Here is a 27,853-nt window from a genome sequence, read left to right on the forward strand (position 1 = left end):
CAGGTTCCATGTGTGCAGACCGACTGATTTTTGTTTGGCCTGTCTCGCCTATGAACTAGCCAAACTTACTTGGCAATCCCTACCTAAAGCAGAGGAAATCTTTGGATTTATCGTCTCCACCAAGCCACTAATTTTCATGCAACTGGTATTAAGTCAGCTATCTGCAAGATCTTTCTTGTTACTGAAGTTGGCCAAATAATTTAAGTTATTTTTGAGGAGGGGGTAGAATAGGGCAGAGCACAAATGCAAAAGCAGAGGAAACCGGACTAAAAATATTTTAAATATGACAGTATTCTCTTAATAGTTGCGTCGTACTTCTGTTCAGCTAACAGGTGACTTGGAGAGATTTTGACAGGCTTTTGCTAAATTTGAATTATTTCAGATCCTGCCAGTTTCACTGGCAATTTCTCAGCCCAGCAAAACAACATTGCAGAGTATCAGTCAAAACATCCTAATACAGCTAGTTAAACAGTTGCTAATTATAGTTGCCTACTGACAATCCAGTACCTTTTCTGGGGCATGTATGCTTTTCCCAGGAAAATAAACCTGTGTCTAACAGTTCAGGTTTATAACATACACAAATTTCAGTATTAATTCAGTAACCCCAATCTCTTACATATATCAAAGGCTAATATACCACTTGCTTGTTTCAAAACCAGCCCATTACAACAGGAACTAACAGTTATTACTAAAGGATATTGTCAGCTGACAGCTGTTGAGTATTTGTGAGTTGAGTCACACAGTGAGATTACAGCACTCTCCTTACTGACCTCCACACCTAAGCTAGATAAATCCAGTTCTGGGTTTGTCTGGAAGTACCAAGAGCTCTCCCCCTAGCCTTTTGCCTTTGTTTTGGATTTAAGAGATTTTCTGTGCAGTCAGTGACTGATCTTTAATAAAATGGAATTTTTTCCTACTTCTCCCTCTCTGCCTATGGGCACAGTAACTTAAGTCTTTCAGACCATCTGAAAATTTTGAACATCTTCACTTTCTAATAATCTCCAAAGCATAGTCAGTATACCAAGTCCTTCATGGATTATAATTTGATTCCTCTGGAAAAGAGAATTTGATAGTACTTAGTGATTTATTATCAATGTTTTTATCATCCAGTCACAGCAAGTAACATTCATCTCCACCTTTACCCTACCATTTAAGACATACATGATCAATATGGTCATTTAAACTTGAGCGCTACATTCAAGTTTGCTCTGCAACCAGAATGTGTGTGAAGTCTGTGTTCAGATACGTACTTTAATTACTGGGCCTCTGCCTAGGTAGGTATCACCCTCCCACAACACGTGCCCACCATTCCTATTTGCACTGTGACCATGTTGTCAATTTGCTGTACCAGGCTCGGGCTTTTACCACCAGCTCAGATTGCCTTGCAGGACAGTCAAAAGGCTGGTGTCAGACCAAAAACTTGGCTGGGCTCTTTCACAGAGGGAAATGGGCAACACAGGGCAAGACAAAAATGGTAGCCAGTCACTTGGGCCAACACCTGCAAGTCATACAGTACTCTGTCCTCTAGTTCCTCAGACTGTAAGTCCAGTGAACAATACGTAAAGTTGATCTTGTCCAAGCCTCAGCAGCCATCTCCATCCGTTACCTGTTCAGTGGTCTTATTTGCTCTGTCAATTAACTCAATTCTAGTGCTGGGATTTCATTCCCACTCTAAAAGGAAAGTCCCTGGTTTTTGGAATGCTGTCAATCTGGTAAGATGAGTGCCAGAGATTTACAATTGCATGTTTCCTTTTCTGAAGAACTTCCATATTTTACTGCACATTCTTGCAAATATTCATGCAAAACGATTCCTAGCACCTTTTAGTTGCAACCACCTTTCTGGCATATTTTGAAGGATTTTTTTTGTTTTTAAGCATTTGGCAATTCTGAGACAAGGATGACATTTTTACATGCATCATAAAGCTACACTGTTACATACAAACAAGTACCAACAGTTTCATTAGTGAACAGTCATACTGAAAAATCAAACGCTTTCCAAAGGCAGCTTGTGCAACCTAATTCAGCTTTCTTGTACACAGATACAACTGTTTTATTTTAGTGCTGGACATTGCTATTTCAGCTTTTGTTCTGAAAGAAAGGAACCAGAGTGTCTTAATTAAGACAACTCAAAAATAGAAAGAAAAAAGCTTAACCCATATTAACAAAATTCTTAGAACTGAAAGAAACTGCTTTTGTTTGGCAAAAATTTAGCAATTTACTCTTTGAAAGATATTTAGCCTAAATAAAAAAAAAATAAAATCTGCCAAACAAGAATTATTAAGGGAACATCACAAGCAATGCCTAAGGCATCTTGCAATGGCACATTAAGCAGCATTACCTACAGGCATTGATCCCAAGTCTGCCACCTTCTGGACTTGGAACATTTCATCTCCAGAAACCTTCAGGAAAACATAATTATAATTAATTGTCAGGGAGAGTGGAGTCAAGGATCTTTTTCTTCAGATAAAAAGTTACAACTAGCAACGTTGATTCTGCCACACAGAAAGTCTGCAAACAAAGGCAACAGAGAAAATTGTTTCCCTTGTTTACTTTATCTTACAGACCTCTTGCATGTAACTATTAGCATGGTTTCAATATAACCCCTCTAGTAACTCCAGGTCTGTGACTATGAATAGCAGAACACAAACCAAAGCGATTACGTAGCTATTTCAGAGGGCAACAGTGGTCCACATCAACTTACACTGACTAGTCAAATCTTTTGCATCAGTCATTTCTAAACAGTGTCAGCACCATGCTCTCAGATGCACTGTTGTATTTGGCAAAAAAAAGTCTAAGGTGCTAATACTACTACTTTTTTTTTTTTTTAAGCCAGTTTAAAGCAGAATTAGGTGCCCTATACTTAAGATTTAGAGAGACATGCATGATTTTGAAGCATTTTAGCACCACATTTATACTACCACTTGTAAAGCGGTTCATTTGAGAAAATTAACTTCCTTGAGCTTTTTTTAAGCATTTGAATGTCAAGAGGCATTGATGTACACGTACAAGTCAGAGCTTACTTCATTTCACTTTTCCAGAGAACAGAAAGCATGCTAGATCAGATTCTGCCCTCACCTGCACTTCTGCAACTCCCATTACATAGAATGTCTGTTTATAAACTACAGTTACATTTGTCTGCAGACATCTCAGATGTTTGTCTCAGAGCCATGTGGTGTCCCAAAGCATTAGTTCAGACTGCTGGCTTTCTTAATTATTTGTGCTTACATTATCTTCTCCCTACAGTCTGAGTGGATCAGAGTAGTAGTAATTAATTATTATGAAGACTGTAGCAGAACAGGCTGGAAGTTTTATGTCAATGCTTCCTTGAAGGGGAAACTGAATTCCAGCAAAAGTGTTCTTCTGGAATTAAACTGCCTCTATCCTATAAATATATTATTTATTTTTTAAAAAGACCAAATAACAGGAAAGTTTTGCTTTTGGTACTAAGTATTCAATTTAGATATTCCATGCAGGTCTACATACAGACCCAGATAACCATGCAGGTCTACAGACCGAGATAACCAGAGTCTGGTTTAGGTCATCAATAACAATCTAATAATCTATAGCCTTTCCCTTGTATGTATTTGAATTACAAACTCAGAAACTGATGACTTCATTCAAGCAAAGGTTCTTATCTAAGAAGTTCATTCCCTAACAAAATCCTGGCATGGCTGAAAAGCCAGAGGGGTTAAATCTGGAAGAGTACAGACAGTGAAAGATTCATCTTGTAAGAGTAGCTTAGAGCCTCCAGCAAGATGTTTTCCACACCAAAACCTTATTATCCTTTTTTTTTTTTTTTTTTTTTTTTTCATTTGGAGATATTTTGCTTTCAAAAAAAAACAAATTACAGTTGAACCACAGTAAAATAAACATAAGTTACTAGGGTATTCTTCCACTTCGACCCACTGTTACGGTCCTTCTGAAGAAAGTCACTTTCAACTTCAGCATGTCCAAAGATGAAGTCTTCATTTAGTTTCCTCCCAAATTAACATAATAGATAATTCTCTTCATATATTCAAAAAATATTTTCTAAATCCCATCTTAAAGGACTAAAATTAATTCTTTACATTAATGAACTCATTAAAACATAAAGCATGGTGGCAATTCTAATATGATAATTGTTTCATGGCCTCATAAGGATTCACTTCTAGAGAAACTATGTATTTTAGAAACCAAAAGCTTAGTTGATGTGTATTTCAGAGGCAGGGTGACTCAAGAAACATTAACAACTAGAACTTCAATCTATGCAGGGGAATATATAGGCATCGAGTTAAAGTAACAATGAAGTAAACAAGTAGAATCCTAATTAAATCAGTCTACTCTTTCTATGCTTACTAGGAAGAACTTGTTACACCCACCAAAGGGACAAAACTTAGCTTTGCTGTCAGCAGAGAAGAGGCATTTGCATGACTCAAGCAGTTTACTCCTCTAACTTCTCATAACCTGGATTTGAATCCTGCAAATTTAGGACCAGTGCTCTGCTTTGATACAGTATTCCACAAAACGTATTAGAAGGTATACATCTTAACCTGGGAAAATACACAACTGTTTCCCCATTCTCATGAAATATATTACTTTGCATCAAAAGCAGTTCTGCTGACGTAACTGTTCATGTGTAAGCTATCACAAGCACAACTCTCTACAAATGCAGCTATAGCAATTTTGCTTTACTTACACAAGGTGCGTGCTCTAAACTCTAGAGAGGAGTTGCATTAGCAAAGGCTGGTACAAGAACTCCCAAGAAGGAAGTTGTCATTAAGTTGTACACAACTGTACAAGCCAACTTACTTCTCCTGTTCACAGAACTCACTAATATTCTGCTCCCATAGAAACAGCTCTAGAAGGGGGATTTTAAAAACAACAAAAAAAGCACAGCATAAAGCAGTCTGGATTCGTGTTTATTGAAGCCAGTTATTAAAGACGTCCTCATTTTGCCAGCACTAGAAAGCAAGATTCCACATGACTGCATACTGCACCTGGTTAAAGCCATACAACTGGACTAAGGTTTGTTTCATACATTTGCAGTCCTAATTGTAAGTTGGAAAAAAAAACCAATAAACTTAGTATACAGGACAGTGAACTTTCATTTACAGCACGTATATTGTTAAGTTCATGATGTACAGAGCAGTCACTTTCAACGTAGTTAAATTAAATAAAATACGAAATTCTGTTCAGTTTAAACAGTTTTTTTAAATGCCAATAAAAAAAGTGCAAACTTAAAATCAAGCAGCATAACCATAGCATTTTTATGGAGGGCCAATCTTTAAACTTTTCTAGTTGCTTCAAGTTGAATGCTGTCATTTTTTTTTTTTCTTAGTTTAAACATGAACAGTAGGTGCAGTCACTATAATGCATATAAATATATAATAGTTTAAACAGTCTACCATACAAGTGTATCTGCAAATAAAATGAAGTTTCACTTGAAAATGTAAAGGCTGTTTGCAATTTGGCCTTTGGTTCCAATGCTTGAAGACACCAGAATAACAACCGTGCAGCTCACCAAAGTGGACAGACTTTGGCAACCACAGGGTGCTACATTACTTACAACTTACTTTCAATAAACTAGGAGCATTCACTTGCAATTAGAAACCGGAAATCTGTTTCTGTTTTGTCAGAAGCATCTTTCTGCAAAGCTAGCAAGTTATACATTATCAGTTTTGATCAATTTTAGTATAACATTTTTACAGAACTGGAAAGTACTTCAATTTTAAGTTTTAGCCATATTGCTAGAGAAAGTGCTTATCAGGTTAGATGACAAAAAAAACGCAGTTTCAGACTGAGGTTTTCAAGCTATATCCTGTTATGATCACACACTTTTTCAATTTTCCTGTCAAGTTTTTGATGTTTTAGTCTCCAATCTCAATTCTCAGTGTCAGGAGCACAGTGTGTAATTACTTCTTCTGGCGTGGTAACTTGCAACTGGCAACCATTACACCAGGAAGTACATCCACATTACCCATCATCCATCTACAGTCTTAGTCTAACTGTTATCTAGACAACTGTATAACTTCAGGTCATACCGTTTATTAAAAAAAAGTAAAAAAAAGAGAAAAATATAGTATTTTCAACAAAAAAAACTGGCACAAATAACATACTCATGTTAATGTTTGTCAAAGAGGCAAGTAAATACTCTTAGCTTTCTAGATAATGTTTAGACAGACGTACAAGAACAGCCTCTTGATGTAACATAGGATTTGAAGTTAACATCCAGTACTGTGTTAGTGGTCAATCTAATTCTGTATATTTAAGTAACAATATATATTAGGGAAGTTATATCCAGACATCAGATTTAGTACAACAAGTTCATATCAATAAAAAGTAAACTCTGCATAATTCAAATTGTGGTTTTTCCCTTCAGCGTTAAGAGCACAGAATATGCTTGGTATTTTTAATTTATGGTAGTGTGTACACGTAAAACAAGCATACCGTATATAAAATCAAAGTGCCATTTCAATAACCATAGCAGTTTTTGTTTTTACAGAATGATGGTTTTATGTGACCATGGACAGAGCTCCGTTAGAGCAACGGGGACAACCACAACCCATCTTTCCAAATGAAATGCTACATTAAACAAAATACAAAACAAGTTATTGAGTATGTTCATCATGTACACATTCATACTTTTTAGGTTACCTTCAGAAGAATTGGGAGTTGGCTGCACCTGCAGCAGATGTGGTTGGAACTAAGGGCCTTGAAAGTTTTTTTTTTAAAAACCTCCATAGGTGTAAGGCAGGAATCAATTTTACCTTGGTAGCTAATATTTAGTTACAAAGAGTAAGAAAAAAAAAATACTGAGAGTGTTCTGTAGCACATTTCATTATGGGAAAATGATACGTCACCCACCATTCTTCATAGGCTAGCCTCTTGGCATAAAAAAAGGCAGAAGCTATCAGGAAACAAGATTTAAAATTAAATACAAATCGCCAAACTACTGATTTTAAAATAAAACCAAACAGTGACTGTTTGTACTACAGTGCACAGTAAGTTCAAGCACCTTCTAAAGACACATCACACAGTGCCAGGCACTTGGATCTAAACAACTTATAGTTTCTCCCTTTGTCAGCTACACCAGAAAGGGCATCCACACTCTTAGACTTTTTTAAAAACTAAAACAAGATTTATAACAAGAATAAATTCCCATGATGGTTAGTGTTTGGCCTGGAATTCTCCAATGTAAAGTAGTCTTTTTAAAACAGTGATTATTTACCCTATGTGAAACACAGGATTTAACAACATTGCTCCCCTCCAGTCAATCCAACATTCTAGTTTCTCACTGTCCCAAATCTGTTTCCCTTTTTAGGGCTCCATTCCCTACCTAGGCTTCTTTCACCTAATTAATGCTCTGTTACACCACCACCACCACCACCTTTCCAAGAATATAATGCGTTTGCAAACATACAAGTAGCCAATTCCAGTAACTCTGAAAGAGGATTTCATTTCTCTTTCTTGCCTTGTGTGCAGTCAGTAGTAGTATTTTAGTATGAAGTCTCCATTTTGCTTCTCTGTGTTCTTCACAACAGGAAATGCAGCTGCACCTGCTTACCTCCAAAACCAAAAGAATTGCCCTATATAAACTCTAAATGGTTATCTTATACAGAGGGATTTTATATGCAAACTTCCTGAATGTGCACTTTTTGCTGGGACAAGGCAATGATGTAGTAAGCTCATTTCCCCTGCCCCAAGAAAACTGATAGCATCTGCCATAGCAGAAAATTCCTGGTCTTATCAGATCAATATACATAGTTATTTGGTCATTTACATATGCATTTTTTTTATGCGCTATCAAGCTTCATTCTCTGTTGGAGGAGAGTTTGTTGTTACCATAGAGTCTGGCTTGCGAGTCATCCTATCCAATTCCTCTTGAACATTTGTCAAAACCGTTTTTTGTCCTAAAAAGAAAAAGGACAAGGTTAAAGCAATCTCATTTCAATGAAATGTTTTAACCAATGCGTACAAGTATTCATAAAATCACTTTTATATGACAATATTTCTTTAATTTCTCATTATTTCGCCACCTACCCAAGAACACAGGGCCTGACACAATGCAAGGCAACGTCTATGTAAGGACTGATAAATACTAAGGTTTGATTCACTTTATAAAGAGATGAAATGCTGAATTATACAGCAGCATAAAGCACAAAAACATCTGTGATATATTTTACAGCAACTAACATTTTAAAAACAACCACATTTAGAATTTTCTATAAAAATCAACTGTACAGAATTCCATTATTAGTATTGATAGCAAGGACTCTATTTAAACTCAGATTTTAACCACAAGTTTTCCAAGGTATGTAGGACACCTGCTACAAAAATTGCATTTGTTTGGTCACACTTAAACTTGCTGTGTTTTAATATTAAACAACTAGCAGGAAGAACTCTTTTATGTCTGCAGACAATGTTTCCCTTAAAAAAAGGGGACATGAATTGCATATTCATGTAATATCTCAGAGCAGTCATTTCAAAGGACTTCTTCAATTGGAAACAGACACACTGAAGAATTTCATGGAAAGGCGTATCTTACATTTTTATATTAGACTCAAAACTTTTTAACAATTCTTTAACTGAACCATCAGTTTAGTTCTCTCATTCTGAAAATTATAAACCCACAGACAAATTAATCACTAAAATTGGAACAATATATTCTAATGCTTAGAGCATACAAGCATTTAAGATTAAAAAGCTATATTTTTAGACAAAAAGTAGATTATATAACCATGTACAGCTTCCTTACATAGCCAAAGAATTTAACAAGCATCTGTTTTCCAACTCAAATGTGTGTGAAATATTAGGTGGATTTTTTCCAGGGTACATGCTGAAAACATTAAGAAGGCAAGATTTGACTGTTAGAGATTTAAGTGTTTTTTTCCAAAGTACAAAGACATAACCAAGTTAAAACGTTACTATAAAGGTTTTAGGTTTAAGCACTAGTCGTAAGCCACAGTACTCTTAATAGCATCTATTCAAAGCATGAGTATTTAAACAAAATTAAAAAATTAGTACATTAACTGCAATATAGCTTATAACACAAAACAATTTACATGTAGACTAATGGTACCTTGGAGTTAAAAAACCCTAAACTCTAAAACAATAAAAACCACACAAAATTCTTGCTCAAACAAAAGTACGTCTAAACAAAAACTGTGGCTTTATTTTTTATGCTAGATGAACTGGATCCTTAAGCCTTCAAAATAATACCAAGCAGCTGTCTCCTGCAACTACCTCATACTGGATAGGAAAAATATTGCCAAGCTATTCAAAGATATGTAGGTTTACATACTCCCCTTTACCACCATCATAGGTGAGCACCTTTCAAAGGAGAAGAAATACAAGGAGCTGTTTTTAAGAAAATAAAAATTTCCCCTCCATTATAAATTAAATTGATACTTGCTTTCAGTTTCCCTACAAAAATATTGTCAAGGACAGTAATGGCCCTAGTCAATTAGATGTGTTCTGTACAATTATATGTATTTTCCTTTCTAGATTAGGGTGAGAGCAGAGAACCCTAGTTCTTTATCTCTTGCACAGGAACAGAAGGGTAAAGGCAAATCTTAGAATTTGCAAGAATCTTCTTGTGAACATAAATGAAGTAAGTTTTTAAGTCTAGAAGAAGTCCATGCAAAGAAAAATAATCTACCACAGAAACCACCAATTGAAGTTCTTTGAAATATCATGGTCTACACATGGAAGAAAGACAGTCCAGAAACATAAAGGCAAGTAAGATGGGTGAGGAATTACGCAGCATGAAAAATAGACATGACATTGCAGCATCTGCCCAGATGAGAGAGTTCTCTCAAGTAAGAGTTAACATAGCAGAAACCAATCAATCAATTAGGCTGACCAATACGTTGAGATCCACAATGTCTCCTTCCTCCTGTGACAGAATCTCAACATTTCAACCACAGAATATTCATAGCTGTGGGAGAAACAGATGGTCTCTTAAAAGCTAAATATTTTTAGTGTCAACCTTCTGAAAACTTAGGGCTCTTTAAACAGTTTAGATTAGACATTTAAAATGCCTACAAAGATCATTTTAGCATATTTACTCGCACAGAGGATGCTGCTGTAAATTAGACTTTCTCCAAGATATTCTCCTCAACTCTTCCACAAAAAAGCAAGTAATCTCTTCTGTTATCACCAGCACCAGCTACCTTATACACTCAACAAGAGCTTTTCAAATACCAATGTTAGGAGCCCTTACCTTCTCAGGAAAGTTTAATGTTATATTGGTTGAACATAAGATGTGAGCACATCAGCTGACAAGGAACAGGCATATTCTCTTGTGAGTGAAAGCCGATTGTTCTGTTCCAAAAGTCAAGGAATGAGCGTGAGCTGCCAACTTGATGCAGCCAATAAAAGCCAACTGCAATCTTGAGATCACTCAGGAGAAGTACTTCCACCAAAGAAAGAGAACTGCTGTACCAGGCACTACAATGAGATATATCTGGAGTGCTGCATACAATTCTAATCACTCATGTTCAAGAAAAGATAAGCCAATGATGGGAACTAATGAAGAAGAAACTAGTAGGGAGAACAGAGCTCAACCTCTAACAGAAGACTAGAAGAGAACTTGTCTAATTTAGTCTAACAAAACAAGAAAGTTATGAAAGGATATATGACTGCTGTCTCTAGATGTTTCAGGAGAGAAATAATCTATTTAAATTAGAAGTTAATGCTGACACAAGGGAAAAAAAAAAAGTACACATAGCCATTTGTTATCTTTGAAAACTCCTGAAAGGAACATGATGTTCTAGAAGATTGAAAGAGGAAAGAGTAAAGCCCAGTACAGACTAGTTAGTTTTTACTCTAGTATTTTTTCCAGAAATTGCAATTATGTTTTAGGTGCTTACAAACAGCCTACCAGCACAACAATCAACACAGATCTGTTACCAACAAGTTGTGTCAAGCCAACCAAATTTCTTTCTATGATAGGATAACAGGTCCTGTGGAGAAGGGAGAAGTGGTCGATATCACATCTCACATAACCTTGATATAAATAAACTAGAAAAAAAACAATCTTGGTATTGCAGAAAAATGAATGTATTGTAATTCATAAAATTACCCATTAGTTATCCAAAGTACTGGTCAATATTTTTATTCAGCAACCTACCCTGTCCAACTGTTGAAGATATCAGATACGTAGGCAAGCATGCTTGAAGGGACTACAAAGGATTTTGAAAAACAGGATTGGAGGTAAACAGTTATTTAAATAAATTACCAAAGTGGTGTATAATGGAATGGAAAACAACAATTAAGCAAATGTACAACCTTTTGAAATACTAAGGTGATTTGATACAGACTAGAAAAACTCCTACTAGGAGGCAGAAATTGTATTAAACTGGCTGTATTGTTATAACAAATCCTGATCAATATCATATAGATGAAAAAAAACTAGCATCACGCTGAGACATCTAAACAGAAGCACAATACACAACACAGATTAAGTAACCCCTACTTAGAGCAGACAAAGCCTTGTCTGACATACTGCATTCACTTCTGAGCACCAAAAGAAACAGGTCATCTGCGTAGACAGCCCAAAGGAGAACAGTAAGAATTATCAGAGCCATAAAAACACGTCCTGTGAGGAAAGGCCGACAGAAGTGTATTTTTATAGTCCAGACAAACGTCACAGGCAAAAGGGTAGTGGCTTTCAAATATGCAAAAGACTGCTGCAAAGACGAAGGGGCTACACTGCTCCCTGTCTCCACTCAAACAAGACAAATAGTACTGGGATTAAGAAATACTGACTGTGCAAGAGAAAAAATAACTAAGAAATTAAGTACTGATATAGGCTTCCTGGGGAGATGATATTACATCTTGTATTTCAGAGTTTGTTTGGTTTTTAATCACTAGCCAGGAACTCCCTGACTGATTCTGCTTTAGATAAAGACCATGAATGAAATAACCCCTAAAAATTATATCTAGTCCTATTTCTATAAAAAGTTAATTTGGCATTGTGGTCAGTAATAGCACAAGGCTGCACTTGAAGCAGGGGACACCTTTCAGTGTTTAACTGAAGAGGGCATTCTGGATTGAGAAAGAATTAATTAAATATTTTTATAATGTAGATACAACAATATTATGTAAGTAATAAATAATACAAATAATTATTTTATTGTTATCTTCATAATAAATGAAGTTAATAAAGATAAATTGCAGAATTCATCATGGTAAAACAAAACAAACAAAAAAACCCCACACCCAATAAAATACTGACTTGCCATAAGTGAAATTCTAGCCACTTTTGAGCTTTCAGAGCATGTAATGTCATATAAAACCCTTTCCAATTAAAAAAAAAAACAAAAAAACTTTACTTCCCCCTTCAGGAATAGTTTCAGTTCAAATACCCACACTCCAACAACTGCTCTGGTTCTCTTACTGGCAATATCAGCACTGTGGCTAGCATCAAGTATTTTTCATTTCCAGTTCAGAATGTCTGGGCTTTACACTCTCCTCCAAGCATCAGAATCCATGGGTTTGGCATCACCATTAAATTTTACATGGTTTCAAAACAAGTCTGGGATCAGAAGTAGAACAATCTTATCAATAATTTAGTAGTGAAATAATTCTGGAAGGAAAGCTCCTGAATGCAAGTGTGATGGGAACACCAGTATCAAAAAGAAACAGTTAAATAATCGAAGCAGTAAATTTCTAGTATCAGCTGGAACAACCATGCATTTTACAACACTGAGTTTTGTATAGGTACCAAGTATTCTGACATGTTTCTTTTATTTTCACCTAAACTAGTGCAATTACTTATTAGCAAGTATCTCATACAACGCAGTCATAGGCACATACACAGAATGAATCCACTTGATCAGTGTTATCAGTTGCATTGGACCACAATAAAATACTAACTAATTACTGATAGAATAACTTCAAGCTGTCATAAGAAGTAACTCATTTAAACTTGAACTCTGGAGAGATTTCAATAGTTTGACTGGGAACTACAGCCCAAACAAATAAAATGCATTTCCTTCAAGCAACAGTTAAGTGTCAAGAAAGGAAGGAATTCTAAAGCAAAAAAAGAAATCAGCGCTTTCTGAATATGATCAAGACTCAAATCTTATTTACATCCCAGCAGTATAACTTCACTCGAAGAATCAAGTTATAACAGGCTTAATAGAAGCCCTGGAGTTGTGAAGTTGCAGTAGTTTAGTTCTTTTTTAAAGACTGCACATTTTGGCACTCTCATCTGTCAAGGTCTGTCACTTTATTGACCAGTTTAAAAGATAAACGCAGTTAGACCAATGTGGGCCAAATGAAATATTAAAAATATGCAAAACAGCCTGCAATAACAAGTCCAGTACCTGATTTCTTGGCTGTACTTTGCACTCCTCCAGCACCAGGACTCCCAGGAGAGCCAGTCTTTTTGCTCAAGAGACTGTTAAAGAAACTAGCCAAGACACCTTCACTTGCAGCATTATCTAAAAAAAAAAAAACCAAATATATACATATCACAGAATAGTTATTGCTGGTAAATGACAGAACTTATTTTTTACATACATAACTCTCTTACCAATTGAGGAAATAAACCTCAAATATGAGAGAGTCTCTCCTTGCTCAATTTTAAGACACTAGTCCTTTGCATTCTTTGGCAAAGTTAGAGACGACTAAAAGCACATTACTGCTCTTCTGGAATGGGGAGGGGTTCACAAAATTTTAACCTAATATTTGTATGCTTTTCCTTTTTCTAAATGTAGAAGCCAAGAAACAAAGTATTAAGTATGGATGTGCAAGTCAATGATTTATAAGTCCATTAACAAACTGCATAGATGTTTTAGTGCAGTCTTTCATGCCACACTACTTTTCATAAATCAGAACTTGGATATACAGCAATGAGACATGATCCAGAACTGCATGAGTATTTTATCCACTGTAACTGAGATATGGCACCACAGTGCATAATTAAAAAAAAATTGGCCCTACCAACTTTCTTAATGCACAAAGAAAGAAACCACTCAACAACATGGAGCTCCATCTTAGGCCTGAGGGAGGGTAAAGGGTGTAATTTCCAAGTTACTTCATGTACTATAGAAAATGACATTCTAGAGAGGGTTTAGTAGAACAGGTTTCATTGTGGATTCCAGAATAAGCAATATGAAGGATAAAACCGCATGTAGTTTAAAGCAGTCCCCACTCTAATAATCCAACTGATGCATAATAAATGTAGTTAGGCAACCTAAGGAAATAATGTATTTGAACTCTGTCTGACTGCTTGGCAGTAACAGACCTCTACTTCAAGTCATATGAAAGACACAAAAAAAAAAAAAAAAAAAAAAAAAAAAAAAAAAAAAAAAATAATATCAAATCTGAAGCTATGTCATAAATTCATTCCTGTTATTAAACTAATGATATCACTAGTGAATAAATTCCAAAACCTTTGTACAGGAGAGGAATTTTTTTTTAAGGGAAATAACACATGATAAAAACGGTACAATGTTTATTCATACTTTTAATATTTGGATCTGGTTTCTTAACTGATGTTATTGGTGAGGCACTGGGTACATTGGCGGGACCAGCTCTGCCTTGAGTTCTTGGGGATCCTGCAGGGCCTCTTGCAGGAGATTCCTTAAAAAAAGTCCAAATCACACAAATCAGAGAAGAACTTAAATGGATTAGTTATATAAAGCAAATGTAACATTACATACAAATTACTTTTTAAACCTTTATATTAGCACTGTAGTGTATGCACACTGGGAAAAAAAACCCAAACAAACAGAACACCACCAGTTATTATGGGCATGTGCCTCCACTAAAAGAAAGGATGAATCACTGTAGGAAATTTACAGTTCAATAATCATCAGATATTTCTATGTTTCCACAGTGAATTAGAATGAAGTAATTTATAAGCAACATTTTAAAATACTGCCTTTTTTTTTTCCATTTACTTTCTGCAGTTTGGGGAGATTATGTATTTTACGTTTACATTTACAAAATGAACCTCTACAGGTTAGAATCATTCCCTCTTCCCTAGAAGGAAGCAAAACACCTCCCACTCTTCTCTTGGATCTACTTACTGATGCTCTTGTAGGCGTTGCTGGCTGTTTGGCAAGGAATGACTGCAAAAACAACATATTAAATATATTTCAGAAAATATATAAAGGAATAAAACACAGTGAAGCTGACTAACCAGTAATTTATTTGTTAATTTTTTTTCCTGGTATTTACAGACTTCCCCTCTAATATTAATATACTTCCAGACTTTACCACTAGAGGACAGAGTTAAAATGAGTAAATAAACTTCAGTCCTTTGTCTTACACAGCCGTTGCAGAACTATAAACCAGACCCACAGACACCCAAGTCTATAACTTCTATGATATTTATGATCAACTATACAGGAAAGTATTATTAGATTTTTTTAAACAGTAAGGTAGTAAAGAAAGTAACAAGATACAGCATAACCAAATTTGACACCTTGAAGTCTTTCAAGCCTGTGGCAGTAACGAAACTGCAACACTAAAATGTTATGTTTTAAAAGTATCTATATTTTACAGATCAATACATCTATGTTGTGAAATGTCAAATTATCTTCGTGCTCTTCTCCTTTGAGATGTAAATTACTTCTGTTCTCAGCATATTTTCCTTTCAACTTGCCAAGATAAGTGGCCATATTTTCTACTTGTACTTGTTAAAATAAAGAAAAGTCTTAATTCACAATTACATCTGAATCTGCAAAGCTGAAAAGTGGCTATGTAGTGATTTAAATGAGGAATGAAAAACTGAAGTTATTAACAACAGAGAGCTTAAAGTGAAATCTTATTTAGTAAGGACATATTTTCATTCTTCCATTCTTACCTGCTGCTTCATAAGAAATACTTGTTCATCTTCTGCTGCCAGCTCTTTATCATGGACTAACTGTTGAACAAAATATTTTGTTATTACAAGTAAAAACTGAAATTACTGCAACTGTTTCTATGTTTTGGCGATCAAAAGGGAAGAAAAAGAGCTACATCTTTACCTCTTCAAAAAAAAAAAAAAACCACTTCTTTCACATTTAAGAGATTAGTAACATTAAAGAAGTTGTCATTAAAAAAAAATATTGTAAGTGAATGGAGTAGACTAGCATTGATGCTAGCCTGTGGGTATTCTCCTAGAAAGATGAGTACTTGGTAAGTAACCACATTCATCTTTTTAAGTTTAGGTATTAACCTCACAGCATGTCTTCAAAGACCTGAGATTACCTTACTTCATAAAATCCCACCCCCAAAAACATTATCAGTCATAACACTGCTATTTGGCAATGATTATTTCTTATAGGTGCCATGAGTTACACACAACAGGATTAAACCTTTCCTTTACATGAACGCTTCAAACATCTCTTCACTTTTCCAGATACTGGGGTTTGAGCTAGAAACGTTAAGCATGTATGAAAGTTGTAAAAGAAGCTTTCCAATACAGACCAGAATACAATTTCATCTGCAATTATCCATGTTATCCATTTTACACATATCCTATGCCTGTGTGCCTATATTCACAAAATTAGCAATACACAGAATTTATATGGATTATTTACTGCTCTTGCCTTACAAGAAAAAAAACTGTCATTAATAATATGATAATGCAATAGTGATATACTGTCTTGTTTTACAAGATTTGCCTTTACATGGTAACCTCAATGCCATGTGTGTATATATGTAAATTGTTGGAAGTCCTACAACAGTATTCTCCATTTTTAAAAAGTGGGTTTGCCCCACACATACAAAAAGGTTCATGTGAAATGGTTATTTTTTGACTGCCTTTCATTCACTAAAGTGAATGACTCTGTGTTTGCTTGCAGTATTTTAAAAAACTGGAAAATGAAAGCATGATGTTTCACACATTTCGATACAAAAAAAACCCCTACATTTAGATTTGGAGTTCTTCAATATTAATAGTTATTAGTAGCCATTCAAGCAAACTGCACATATTTGTCAAGGGGCAAGGAAGAGTTTACCCCTTTTTACCTTTCTTACAGGAGGTTTTACAATGAAGTCCTCATATGCATCTTCTGGTTTCACTGTTGTGAAGTTTTCATGTAAAATGGCAATTTTCTTTTCATTGTCCCAACCAGCAGGTCTATAAAAAGAAGGAAAGCTTTGCGTTTTCAGTCACAAAAAGCATTTCTATAGGGACCATTTATTTACTGCCCTCTACCTGAATAAGGCAATTTTATTATACGTCAGTCCTAATCCCCAGCTAAATTTCAAAGATACTAAAAAACTGGAATGGTATACTCTGAGTAACCCACATAATATGCACCAAGTTGGTTTTTTAATTCAGGATTTCAGAAGACTCACATACTAAGCTTTTGAACGACACGAACTATTCAAGTTATTTTTATATATATGTTATATGAAGTGTAGTGCTTAACAGAAAACAATCTGAAACCATGCTGCTTATTGAATTGACTTACATAAAAACTGCATCCTTTTCTACCACTAAGGCAGGTGTGGTAAACTGAAAACCGTATGTTTTATGTACAATGTACTTATACAACAGATCAAGGTTCTTTTCCTCCTTAACTGATGTATAAATCAAGGCAGCCCCATCTGATTATTTATTTAAGGAAAATTACGTAAGATACAGTTTTTAAATTATAGTAAGAATTTCAAAACAGGAGCTAATGGACACGTATCTACTAGACCTAATTTTGAGAAGTAGTTCAAGGCAAAACTATAGCCATTTAGTATTGAGGGAGAGGAAGGGGGTGTAACAGGACAAGATTCATGATACTTTTCTTTGACACACACAAAAGTTACCTACCCTCCCAGGCACTTAACTCTGAAAAAGTCAAGACTTTAAGAGACAGCTGAGAACTGAGGCTTACATGGAAATTGCAAGTTCTGAGAGGAAAACAAAGAAAAACCACCTCACAAAATGCAAGACAAATCCTTTGTAAAGGAGCAAAAGCTCCAAATCCCATGCACAATTTAAAAACTATGAAAAGTGTTATATGTCTCTCAACATTTTCAAAACAACAAATGCTACATAGTAAATAACTAAATACCAAGCAATCTTGAAGTGCAATTTCTGGGATTAATTTTACGTGCAATTCAACACTAAAACCTGTTTTCTTGCTTCCAGGTTACAGCAAATCACTTCAGTGCAGAAAAGGATACACTGTAAGCAGAATCTACGAATGTGTGACTGAATGAAGTCGAAGTGTTCTTCTCTGTAATCATGCTCCTTCTCTAGTACACTCACTGCATCGCACTGGAAGAAAGGGAGGAAAAACAAAACCAGAAAAACCCAGTTATTTAATCCCAGCACATCTTAAAACATCTTCCTTAATATTACACGCACATCACATTTACTTTGAGCCTTTGGTTTTAAAATGCCACCAATAAATCAAAAGATAAAGTAATTAACATATAATTGATAAGGTTATTACCCTTCTGCAAAATTAAAAATTGACACTGATGGCAGAAGCTTACTTTTAAAATAAATCCCTTTACTATTAATCCAGAATTCATTTTGCATGTCTGTATAAAGCATGCCTTCTAAAAGAAAAGTAATTAAACTTTTCCATAGTAGCGAACAGAACTAAAAACTCACTTTTGTACAAACTACCAGCACAGGAATACCAAGGTTGTGAGTCAGCACATTTTCTCCAAGTGGCAAAGAAACACGTTCATCCTCTTGGCCACAAGAAGGGCCTCTTCTCTGTGGTGATCCTTGGTAGCCTTCTTCAGGTTCTACATACTCTTGAAACTCCTTTATAACTATTAAGAGAGAGATCTTCTTAAGGTACAACAAAGGAACTAGTTCTTCTTTTTAAACCAAAATTAATCTACAACTAACTAGAAATCTCAACTTTTTTTTTCCTTTTATAGTGAGGCACTACATGAGAACAGAATGCAAGCTTAAGCCTTACTGGCACTTCAAACACAACAATTCTCCTCCACCAGAACCTACAGCAAGCTAAACCAAGTGCAATTTGGAGCCATTACAAACACTCAAAACTAGCTGCAAGGGCTATAGTATGCACAAATGCACATTCCTCATCTCAATGCATTTCATTACAGGGGAGTTGACAACAGAAAACATAAATGTAGTTTAGTAACATAGCCTGTACTCAATGCAATTGGTACCTAGTTTTGGAAGAAAGCATGGTGAAAATGTAAATGGACACGGAAAACACTGAGCTGAAACAGCCACTCTTTCTTATAAACTATTACTCAATTTAAGCTTGTATTACTCTACATTTCTGTTGCAGAAGTCCTGTGCCCAAAATATAAAAAATACACTGCATAAATACAGAGTCAAGGACTTCCAAAAGTTATCTGAAGAGACTCAGTTATATATTTTGGAAAACGACAATGGAGTCCAGAGTAAACTAGATGCTTTCTGTGTTTTCAATGTGTTAATTTTATGGCAGTGATGAGTGTTCCAACAATATTGAATACTATCAAATACTGAAGTGCCTAAGAAATGGTTTTAACACCATTTTGGAAGCGCACTGTGATCCCACGCATGCTTTATCAAAACTGGGCTGCAACTTACAGCTTTCATGTCTGTCTTCAGGACGAAAGCCACAGACCAGATAAATCTGCCTACAGGATGTGTCTGCTCCCAGACACAGACAGCACTTCACGAAGGCCCAGGGTTCTCCCTGACATGACAATCCCACCTGAAGCCTCCTTGCTCAGCCACGAGGAGCCCTCAGGAAAGAGGCAAGCAAAAGCTCCATGATTTGCTCCCATGAAGGCATCTTTATTTTAGAAACAGTGGGAGCAGGCTGACTGTATGTACAATAAGGAAAATTTGAAAAAGCTCCCAATCTCCAGCACAGTCACAAAGAGAGTGTTGTTCAGTACATCCATCCATGTGACAGGGAAGGAACTGCAACTGTACTGCAGGCCATCTGATACTTCTGAGGTTTAGGAAGTGGTAAAACCTCAGAAAAGTTTGTAATACAAATCTTGCAAAATGAAGTCACTGTACCTTTTCAAAATAGGGACCATTCCTGCAACAGAATGGGCATGTGGAAGGAAGAACAAATCAGAAAAATACATCTGTTCAAGCTGCACAAGCTACAATTTTTATTTGAAATATAAAATGGTGTGATTATTGCAGAAAACGAGAGCTCTAGTCCAGAGAAAAGCTAAAAAAAACCACCCCACATTAAATATAGACTGTAAGACTTTCAATCACCAATTCAATATATCCCAAGGTCCAAGGAAATTAAAAAAAAAAAATCTGAACGCAGTTGCTTTTCAACTTGGGGACACAGTGCCTTCTGGAGGAGAGGAAACAACAATGCTTTCAAAGAGATGCTTTCCTCTAGTACTGTTTCCTGTTCAACAACTGGCAATCAAAATTCTATTATACATTCTGCACAATAAATATGTTTACTGACTATCTCATAGAAAGCAAATTAATTCCAGAGCATTTAACTAGAAAAGGGTTTAAAAAAAAGTACTTATTTCATTACTCAGACTCCTCCTAGCTCAGGATAGAAAAAAACTCTACTGAAGACAGTTTTATTACAGCAGGTAAGACAATACCATTTACATCCACCACAATCATTCAGATAAGCCTCTCTGACTTAATCAGATGTAAAAGAATATTTGACAGTACTGCTCTCAATTTACTAAAGCATTATAATCAGACAATATTAGTTTCCTAGGTTTTGTTCATATCAAAGCAGAAACATCTTTTCTTTACCAAGGTATCTATTAGTATAAACCCCGTCAAATTTGGGAAAGAAAAGCCTCTCTTGAAAACAGAAGACTCTTGACAACATGCTACAAACCATAATTCAAGATACCCCAAGAATTTTACTAATACAAATAATAGCAAATGCAACATTGAAACTTCAGAAATCTGATGGCACATCCTCATTAATTTCTGCTGAATGGGAATGATGACCATAATCTAGAGAGCTGAGATTCCCAACTCTTCCCTCTCCGCAAGAGTAAGCAGTACCAAACACCATGCATCACAGCCCAGCCGATCAACAAGGCCATATCTCACTCTGGTTGATCCGTGCATGGAGGGAGAAAACAACTTCACTGTGGAGATGAGCTCTTGTTGTGGATTGTTAATAATGCATATGGTCTAGCATTAATCCCTGACTAGAGACTGAGAAATGCTATAGGAAACACAGTGCTTTAGTTAACAAGGGCATCTGCTCAACAAGTAACTACTAGAGTTAAAAGAAGGTAAAAGCTATACTAAGAACCTCTAACTACTGTACCTTGAAGATACACTTGTTTCTGACTTGGTTTAAGTGCCTGTTAGCAATAGGCTCTTAAACACTTCTTAGAGACTCTCATTCAACCCCCATTCCTATTCAAAATTTAGTCTTGTTAAATCCAAGTAAACCTGTATCACAAGTGCTGTCAGGCTACCTCTTATAAGCAAACTGCAATCTAAGCAGCTAATAAAGCTCACTTCAGTTAAAGCATTTCTTTGTCACACAGCAATCTAATACTTTTTCCTTACCTCCCATATCTATTTCTCACTTGATCTCCACTCTCAAACTTTTAACGGACATCAAGTTCATCATGTGCCCAACAGCTTGTATAAATGTTTTCTTTTTCTATTCTTCTAGTGAGCTATGAATATTTTCTCCTCCACATAACTCATATTCAGGAACCACACTCTATATGATATTGGAAATAACTGTTTTCTTTATTAAGAAGTAGGGGAAATTACTTTGGTTTAGATATTTTTTTGAACAGGAAATACAGATAAGAAGATGCACATAAAATAGGAAGCCAGAAAAACAACTGTTCATCTGACAAATCTGTAATATTCTGCTACCTATCAGTAAGGTCCACAAGCTACTGAAAGCTAACTATAACAAGAACAAATGTATCATTCATGTCACAGGAGCAATTGACTTTAAGTACCACCAAGAAAGCAATCCACAATTATTCTTAGGTTTGATTGTTCTAGTAACAATAAAATCCTCAGTCTTGGAGTACTGTTTAACTGCAATATGGAAATGGCAGACAAACACTACAACTTACTTAACTAGATAGATCACAAAAGCACTGAACAGCAGCACAAGAAAACCGCAGAAAATTTTTCTGAGACAATCGTTCCATATCTACACTCTTAAGTTTCACAATTCATGCAGCTTTTAGCTTTTTTGTGCACTATCTTTACTGATCATAAATTTTAGTCTTGCAAAAAGAATTCCTAGACAAAAGATATCTGGGCAAAGTAAGTTTCTTTTATCTTTTAGTATAAGAATTCTTTCAGCTGTGTGTCAGGAAAAAAAAAAAAAAAAAAAAAAAAAAAGGCAGAGAACCTGAAACTCATTCAGCTTGAATGGGACACAACACATTTTTCTGAAAATTAAGTAATTTTGTTTCAAGTCTTTAGCTTCAAATGCTCCAGAGGACATTAATATAATAGCCATTTTACCAGCATACTTCCTTTCTGCATTTCTTGATTCTTGACAGTCCTCTTCTCTGCTTTGCTGTCATAAACAGGGAGGCAAATTTTAGATCTTCCCTGAAATAATTATTCAAATGTGTGTTATTTAAACAATGATTTATCATAATTGAGCCTGAATTAAATTAGAACATTTGAACTGACATAATTTATCTGAATCCACACTAGCCAAGCTTTTAGCAAGAACTACCAGAGCAGCTCAGTGACAGGAGTGAATGCAAACAAACAATGCTCTTGGTATACTCTGAATAATTCAATTTCTTTCAAGGCAGCCTGTTGCTTCCGTATGTGTGTGTCCTGCCTCCCACTCTGGAAGCTCTTGAACAAAAGGAAAGCTTCTCATATACCAGATGGAGCCAAGCGTCATCCACCCAGTAAAGCCAAGAGTCAGTATCTCAACTAGCAAACACAAGACAAAAAGGCTGGGTGGAGAAAGGCTGTGAAAACCTTGAAAGCAAAAGACAAGCAGCCCAAAGTTCAATTCCATTGAGAATGATGAGCCAACAAAAGGATTTCTGGAAACCGGTAATAAGATCTTGGTAATGGAGAAAGAACAACCCAGCAGCACTTTAAGTGGATGCTAATGGGGTAATACAAGAAAATGTTTCCCCATGGTCAACAAGAACTACTGGGTACTGGTACTGAGTGCAACAGCTAGGGAAAGCACTGTGGACATTCAGCTTGGTCCACACGCCCCAGCTTATATCTAGAAGCAAGCGTAAGGGAAAATGGTTCTTTAAGGTGAAGTCAAGAAACATAAACGTCCATGTAGCATTATGCTGCAGTGGGGCTTTACTGGAATTAGTTTAGCACATCTCTTCACTCTGCACCCTGTTTTTAGGTTTTGACTGCCTGCTTCACATGTGCACTTTATTACTGCAGTTTTTACATATGCGGGCTATTGCAACACAGTGATTCTCCATTTTCTAAGTGGCAGCTTATCTCAAGAAGCATATGCAGCAGGATTTTAGTAAGGAAAACTTTGCTGGTGTAGCTTTGTTGATGGACTGTAGTCACAAGGCGTTCTTCAGGCATGTGTGCTCTAAACTGTCTAAGCAGTTATGCTAATATAGCCACAGTTACAATAGGAATTTCTTTTAGCACAATTTGCTCTTAAGAGAATTACAAGATATGGTGGCCAAAGTTTTGAGCACGCATCTGGCCTTAGGGACAGTCTGCAAGAACTCAGAAGACAAGTATTTGAGATGACACAAGTGTCCTACACAGTGACTGAGAAAAGGAGTGAGATGGAAGTTTCGGAGTAGAAACATTAAGGCCTCTGTTTCACCTGCATGCTGATATTGGACCGAAGTTCACCGCTCAGCCATAGGATGGCAGCAGAGTCCTGCAAACGTGTGAATTAAGCGGCTCTCAAGTTCTCCTCTTCCCTCGATTCTATTAAAGCGCAAGACAAACTACGAATTTCTACAATACTTTAATTTAGAAATCTCTAAGACAATACTACTCGAATGTCTTCTAAGTTCCCCAAACACGTTGCTAAAGCTTTGCCATAGCTGTAACTGACTCCACACAGTACACTCTTAGTGAAGGCTAAAAACACTACTCTTCAGAAGTAAAATTTAAGTGCACAAACTCCACATTTATTTGGATTGCCATAAGATTTGGTGCGTCTCAGAAAAGTGCAAATCGGGTTAGCTGCTGTATTCTGAGACTAGAACTGCCTTTCCATCTCCCATTCCCCAAAAATATCTCACACATTAAAAAAAAAAAAAAAAAAAAAAGCTTTTTCCCTTGAAAAATCACAGATTTTTACCTTTTTTTTTTTTTTTTTTTTAATATAACCTGGTGATCAAACCCAGGTGGTTTCAATCACTAAGTTTAAACTCTAGCTAGTATGCTGTCGGCACTAGCCTTTTGGGAAAGTAGTATATAACATTCAGAAAGGATATCAGCTATAAAAATACATCTGAATGCTCACAGGCCAAACAAGTTCACTTTAGGGAGCAGTGTAATCTAAGGAAACTACTAGACAGTATTTGCAAGGCTTAAACACTACAGTACAGCTAGCCACCAGCCCTGAACAAAAGCAGCAACCAGCAAGGATCAGTGTGAATCTATACTTCAGCTGAAACGGAATCCATGTTGCTAAGGTCTTTTTCACTGAAGAAATTTATTTTGGAGTAATTCAATATGAAAACAGAAAAAACTCTCCAGAAACATTCACAACTATTTTAGGAAAGAAAAGAAGCCGCAGGAAACAATACTGCAGCAATGACTGTGTGCCAGTGCCAGATTCTTTCCTGCCACAGATATGCCAGAAAAGAAAGTTAATTTATACAACATTCCTAAAGTCACAGGGTACGAATGGCTGTAATGAGAGACAATTAGATGTACCAGGATCACAGTCTGAACCTTGTGAAAAACAAGGGCAAAGAGACTTACTGGAAGACAAACACAGTATGGGAATGGGACCTGGCTTAGATACCACAGGAAAGCAGACAGCTCACTTCGCTACTGAATTTCATCCTATTTTTAAAAATGTGATTCTGTATGGAGGTTTGTTTTTTTTAAATTGGCCTTTTTAGAAATCAAATTATCAAAATCTCATTACTGCAAGGGATTTAGACCATTAATTCACCTGATGTTTTGTTAGCACAGCAAAACTGGAAGAGTCATTTTAAAGCCTAATAGGGTCTATTTGAATGAGAGTTGTAATCACAACTTCAAAGTAATTCTTATCCAACCCATTCTTAAAACATTAATCTGAAGAGATTTATCATTACAAAAGAAAGCTGCAAGAGCTAGTTAAAAAAAAAGAAAAAGAAAGGAAAAAATGGACAAGAATGTACGGATGCGCAAAGACTTACACTTCTGTTCCATGTCTCTCATCTCTTCTGGAGGAATTTTCATCTTATCAATATGTTCTTGCAAGACACTGGCCCATTTCTGTAAAGATTCCATAACAGTCCAAGGTCTAGACATATCTGCAACAAAGACTACAATGGTGTCTTGCAGGGATTCTGCAGAAACTGCAAACTTCAATAGCCCTTTATGGTATAAGTCTCCATCCAGAATCCAAACGTTACAGCGAGTATGATCTGAAAGGAAAAGGTACAGTTGTAAATCAAGAGATGCCAACTTTTTGCTTTGCTAGACTACAAGTAAACAGATGAGTACATTAGTGTTAGATGGAAGACCAAAGCCCAGCTACCAGCAGATCTTGCATGTTTAAGACAGGTACATGTGTAAATGCCTACATTATTCGCTATATGTTTTTATTTAACAGGATTTTTTTCTTTGTTCAGAATCTTTTCATTTAAAAAAAAAAAAAAATTCTGTTCTTTGGCTTTTACCATGGACAGCTGATGCAACAGTTTTTAGATACTGCACAACATTCCTGAATTTGAAATATGTGTATTCCAAGTAAAACCAGAATACATGTGACACATATGTAACTCCAAGTTCAAAAGGGGGTGGTCATAGCTCAGTCCAGCAGGGAAGCCTCAGGTGTCCCTCAAACACATAAGCTGGCTTAACATACTAAAGACATCTCACAACAGAAATAAGCTGCAAACAAGATACAAGCAATAAGCAGCTTATGTTTCTAGCACAGAGGTAGGAGGAGCAAACACAGAATAAACTTACAACCTACCAAACTTTAAAGTTGTGCTACCTGCTCTTAATTCACACTGACTCAACATTGGCTCCTACTTGCAGGCTCCTTACAGAATGAGTACTGGACAAATTATTTGGAATTTTAGTTTTTGTGTTTCCCACCCCCTCCCAGTGTTTTGATAGTGACTGGACATTTTTTGTTGAAATGCAAGGGGAGGGGGAATCAGCTGGGACAGACAGCTGGCATGAAGAGTTTTACCCCAAACATGAACTTTGGCAAGAATAGAAGAAACTGAAAATGGAGCATCATTCAGGAATCATGTATCAGGTACTCTGAACAAACAATTCTGTCCAAATTAAAAAAAAAAAAAAAGAAAGAAAAAAGAAAAAAAAGAAAATAATTACATTATCCTCAGAACTTCCTCCTGAAAAGGAACAACTCCATTTGTTTCTATCTTCTAGATTCTTCCTAGTACCTCTTCCAAAGTATTCCCTATTCTACTACAGCTGTCCAGAGGGAACAGTGGGTCTCCACAAGTATTCCATACAAGATACGTGAATTCTGAAATACATGGATCAGCAAAACAATCACTGCGGAGCCCAGATTTTCAAAAAAGCTACTGAGCTTCATAATTACTCTGCCTCACTGTATTTTCCCTGCCCTGTGCTCCAAATCTTTTAACCTCACAAAATAAATCCAGTTGCTGTGGTTATCATAACTTTACTCTAGGAAAGAACCCAGAAGGATCAAAAACACTGGCTCTAGAAAAAGGCAGAAACTTGACTAAGGAAGTTGGAAGGAGAAAAGAGTACAGAGATACACATACTACCCCCCTAATCAGGTCTTGGATGAAATTACTGAACAGCCAAGTTACAGTCAGATTACATCAAGATGCTATACGTGGGCAGTCTTCATTTAGCATGTTATGCTCCTACTTAAGTACTGTTAGGCTGTCATAAGACATTCAAACATCAGTATTCACACAAATGGGCCAACAGTTATGCTTTTAACTTAAAGATCTTACTTCCAACTGTGCATCTCAGATCTACCCTTGCAGTAAACAGTTATGGTAATCGTTGTGTACCTAAGAAATGCAGCTTTGCATATTCATCAATTGTTTCCCCCCTTCCCCCCCTCCCCACTTCAGGAAATTGTCTCGATATCACACAGGATTCTCATAGCACTAGACATATGAATCTAAAGCTATCGGAAGACCTCTAAGGACAGAGGGAAAGTCTGGTAAAAGTTCAGAAAAACAGAAAGGAAGCTAGGATATAAAGTGAACACATTTACTATTACACAACAGTAAATGAAACATCTATGCAGGACTCTGTTATCCTCTGCATTCCAGAAGCATCCTTTGTATATCACCAAAAGCAGAAATCTACCAGTGAATAAAAACCCTGTGAGCTTTCTATGAGTTAAAGGTTATTAATAGACATTAACTATGTCTATGCACAACTGTGTCCTTGAAGCAAATATGAAAGTTTTAAAAACCTAACTTAAGTCTACCTGTAGTCTATGAAAGTTTGCAACTCTTATCAGCACTTTCATAGATTCTCCTGTGATGCTTTGACTGCAGAAAAGACTTTCACACCTTAGCAAGTAATAAAAATTAATAAATATCCTAATTCACTGCTTCTAAGTCACTTTTTTAAGCCAGTATCTAAAGGTTACACAGGTTTTGTTTGCTAAACACCTTTGTCCTACTTAAGGATTTCGTTTCTGCTTAACATCCAGAATACAGACTAGAACTAGAATAGAGTTGGAACTAGAATGCAGTTGGAACTATCACTCAAATGAAATCAATCTGCTAGGGAGACTGGAAGCCTAGCACTCACATTAAAATGTACTCCAAAAAAAAAAAAAAAAAAAAAAAAAAAAAA

General features: G+C 36.0%; 1 protein-coding gene across 3 annotated transcripts in view; it reads right to left on the bottom strand.

The window, feature by feature from the left end:
• Nucleotides 1–4,879: 4,879 nt before the first annotated feature.
• Nucleotides 4,880–27,853, bottom strand: part of DYNC1LI2 (dynein cytoplasmic 1 light intermediate chain 2) — a 28,690-nt gene continuing 5,716 nt past the window's right edge. Inside the window, exons 4-14 of one of the 3 annotated variants that reach the window (XR_005933207.1) lie at nt 25,219–25,449; nt 18,539–18,705; nt 18,103–18,196; nt 17,397–17,532; nt 16,948–17,059; nt 15,800–15,859; nt 15,021–15,062; nt 14,454–14,571; nt 13,311–13,427; nt 10,202–10,943; nt 7,780–7,889 (exon numbers count right to left, since the gene is read on the bottom strand). Coding sequence is in view for 2 of the 3 variants with exons in the window: in XM_030025622.2 (XP_029881482.1) it covers nt 7,783–7,889; nt 13,311–13,427; nt 14,454–14,571; nt 15,021–15,062; nt 15,800–15,859; nt 16,948–17,059; nt 17,397–17,532; nt 18,103–18,196; nt 18,539–18,705; nt 25,219–25,449 (1,184 nt within the window). In the remaining variant the exon portion in view is untranslated. Of the gene's footprint in view, nt 7,890–10,200; nt 10,944–13,310; nt 13,428–14,453; nt 14,572–15,020; nt 15,063–15,799; nt 15,860–16,947; nt 17,060–17,396; nt 17,533–18,102; nt 18,197–18,538; nt 18,706–25,218; nt 25,450–27,853 lie in introns of those variants that run through there. The other 2 variants (XM_030025622.2, XM_030025623.2) reach the window with 2 other exon arrangements.

The sequence above is a fragment of the Aquila chrysaetos genome, chromosome 9 (assembly GCF_900496995.4).
Source record: "Aquila chrysaetos chrysaetos chromosome 9, bAquChr1.4, whole genome shotgun sequence".
Taxonomy (NCBI): Eukaryota; Metazoa; Chordata; class Aves; order Accipitriformes; family Accipitridae; genus Aquila; species Aquila chrysaetos.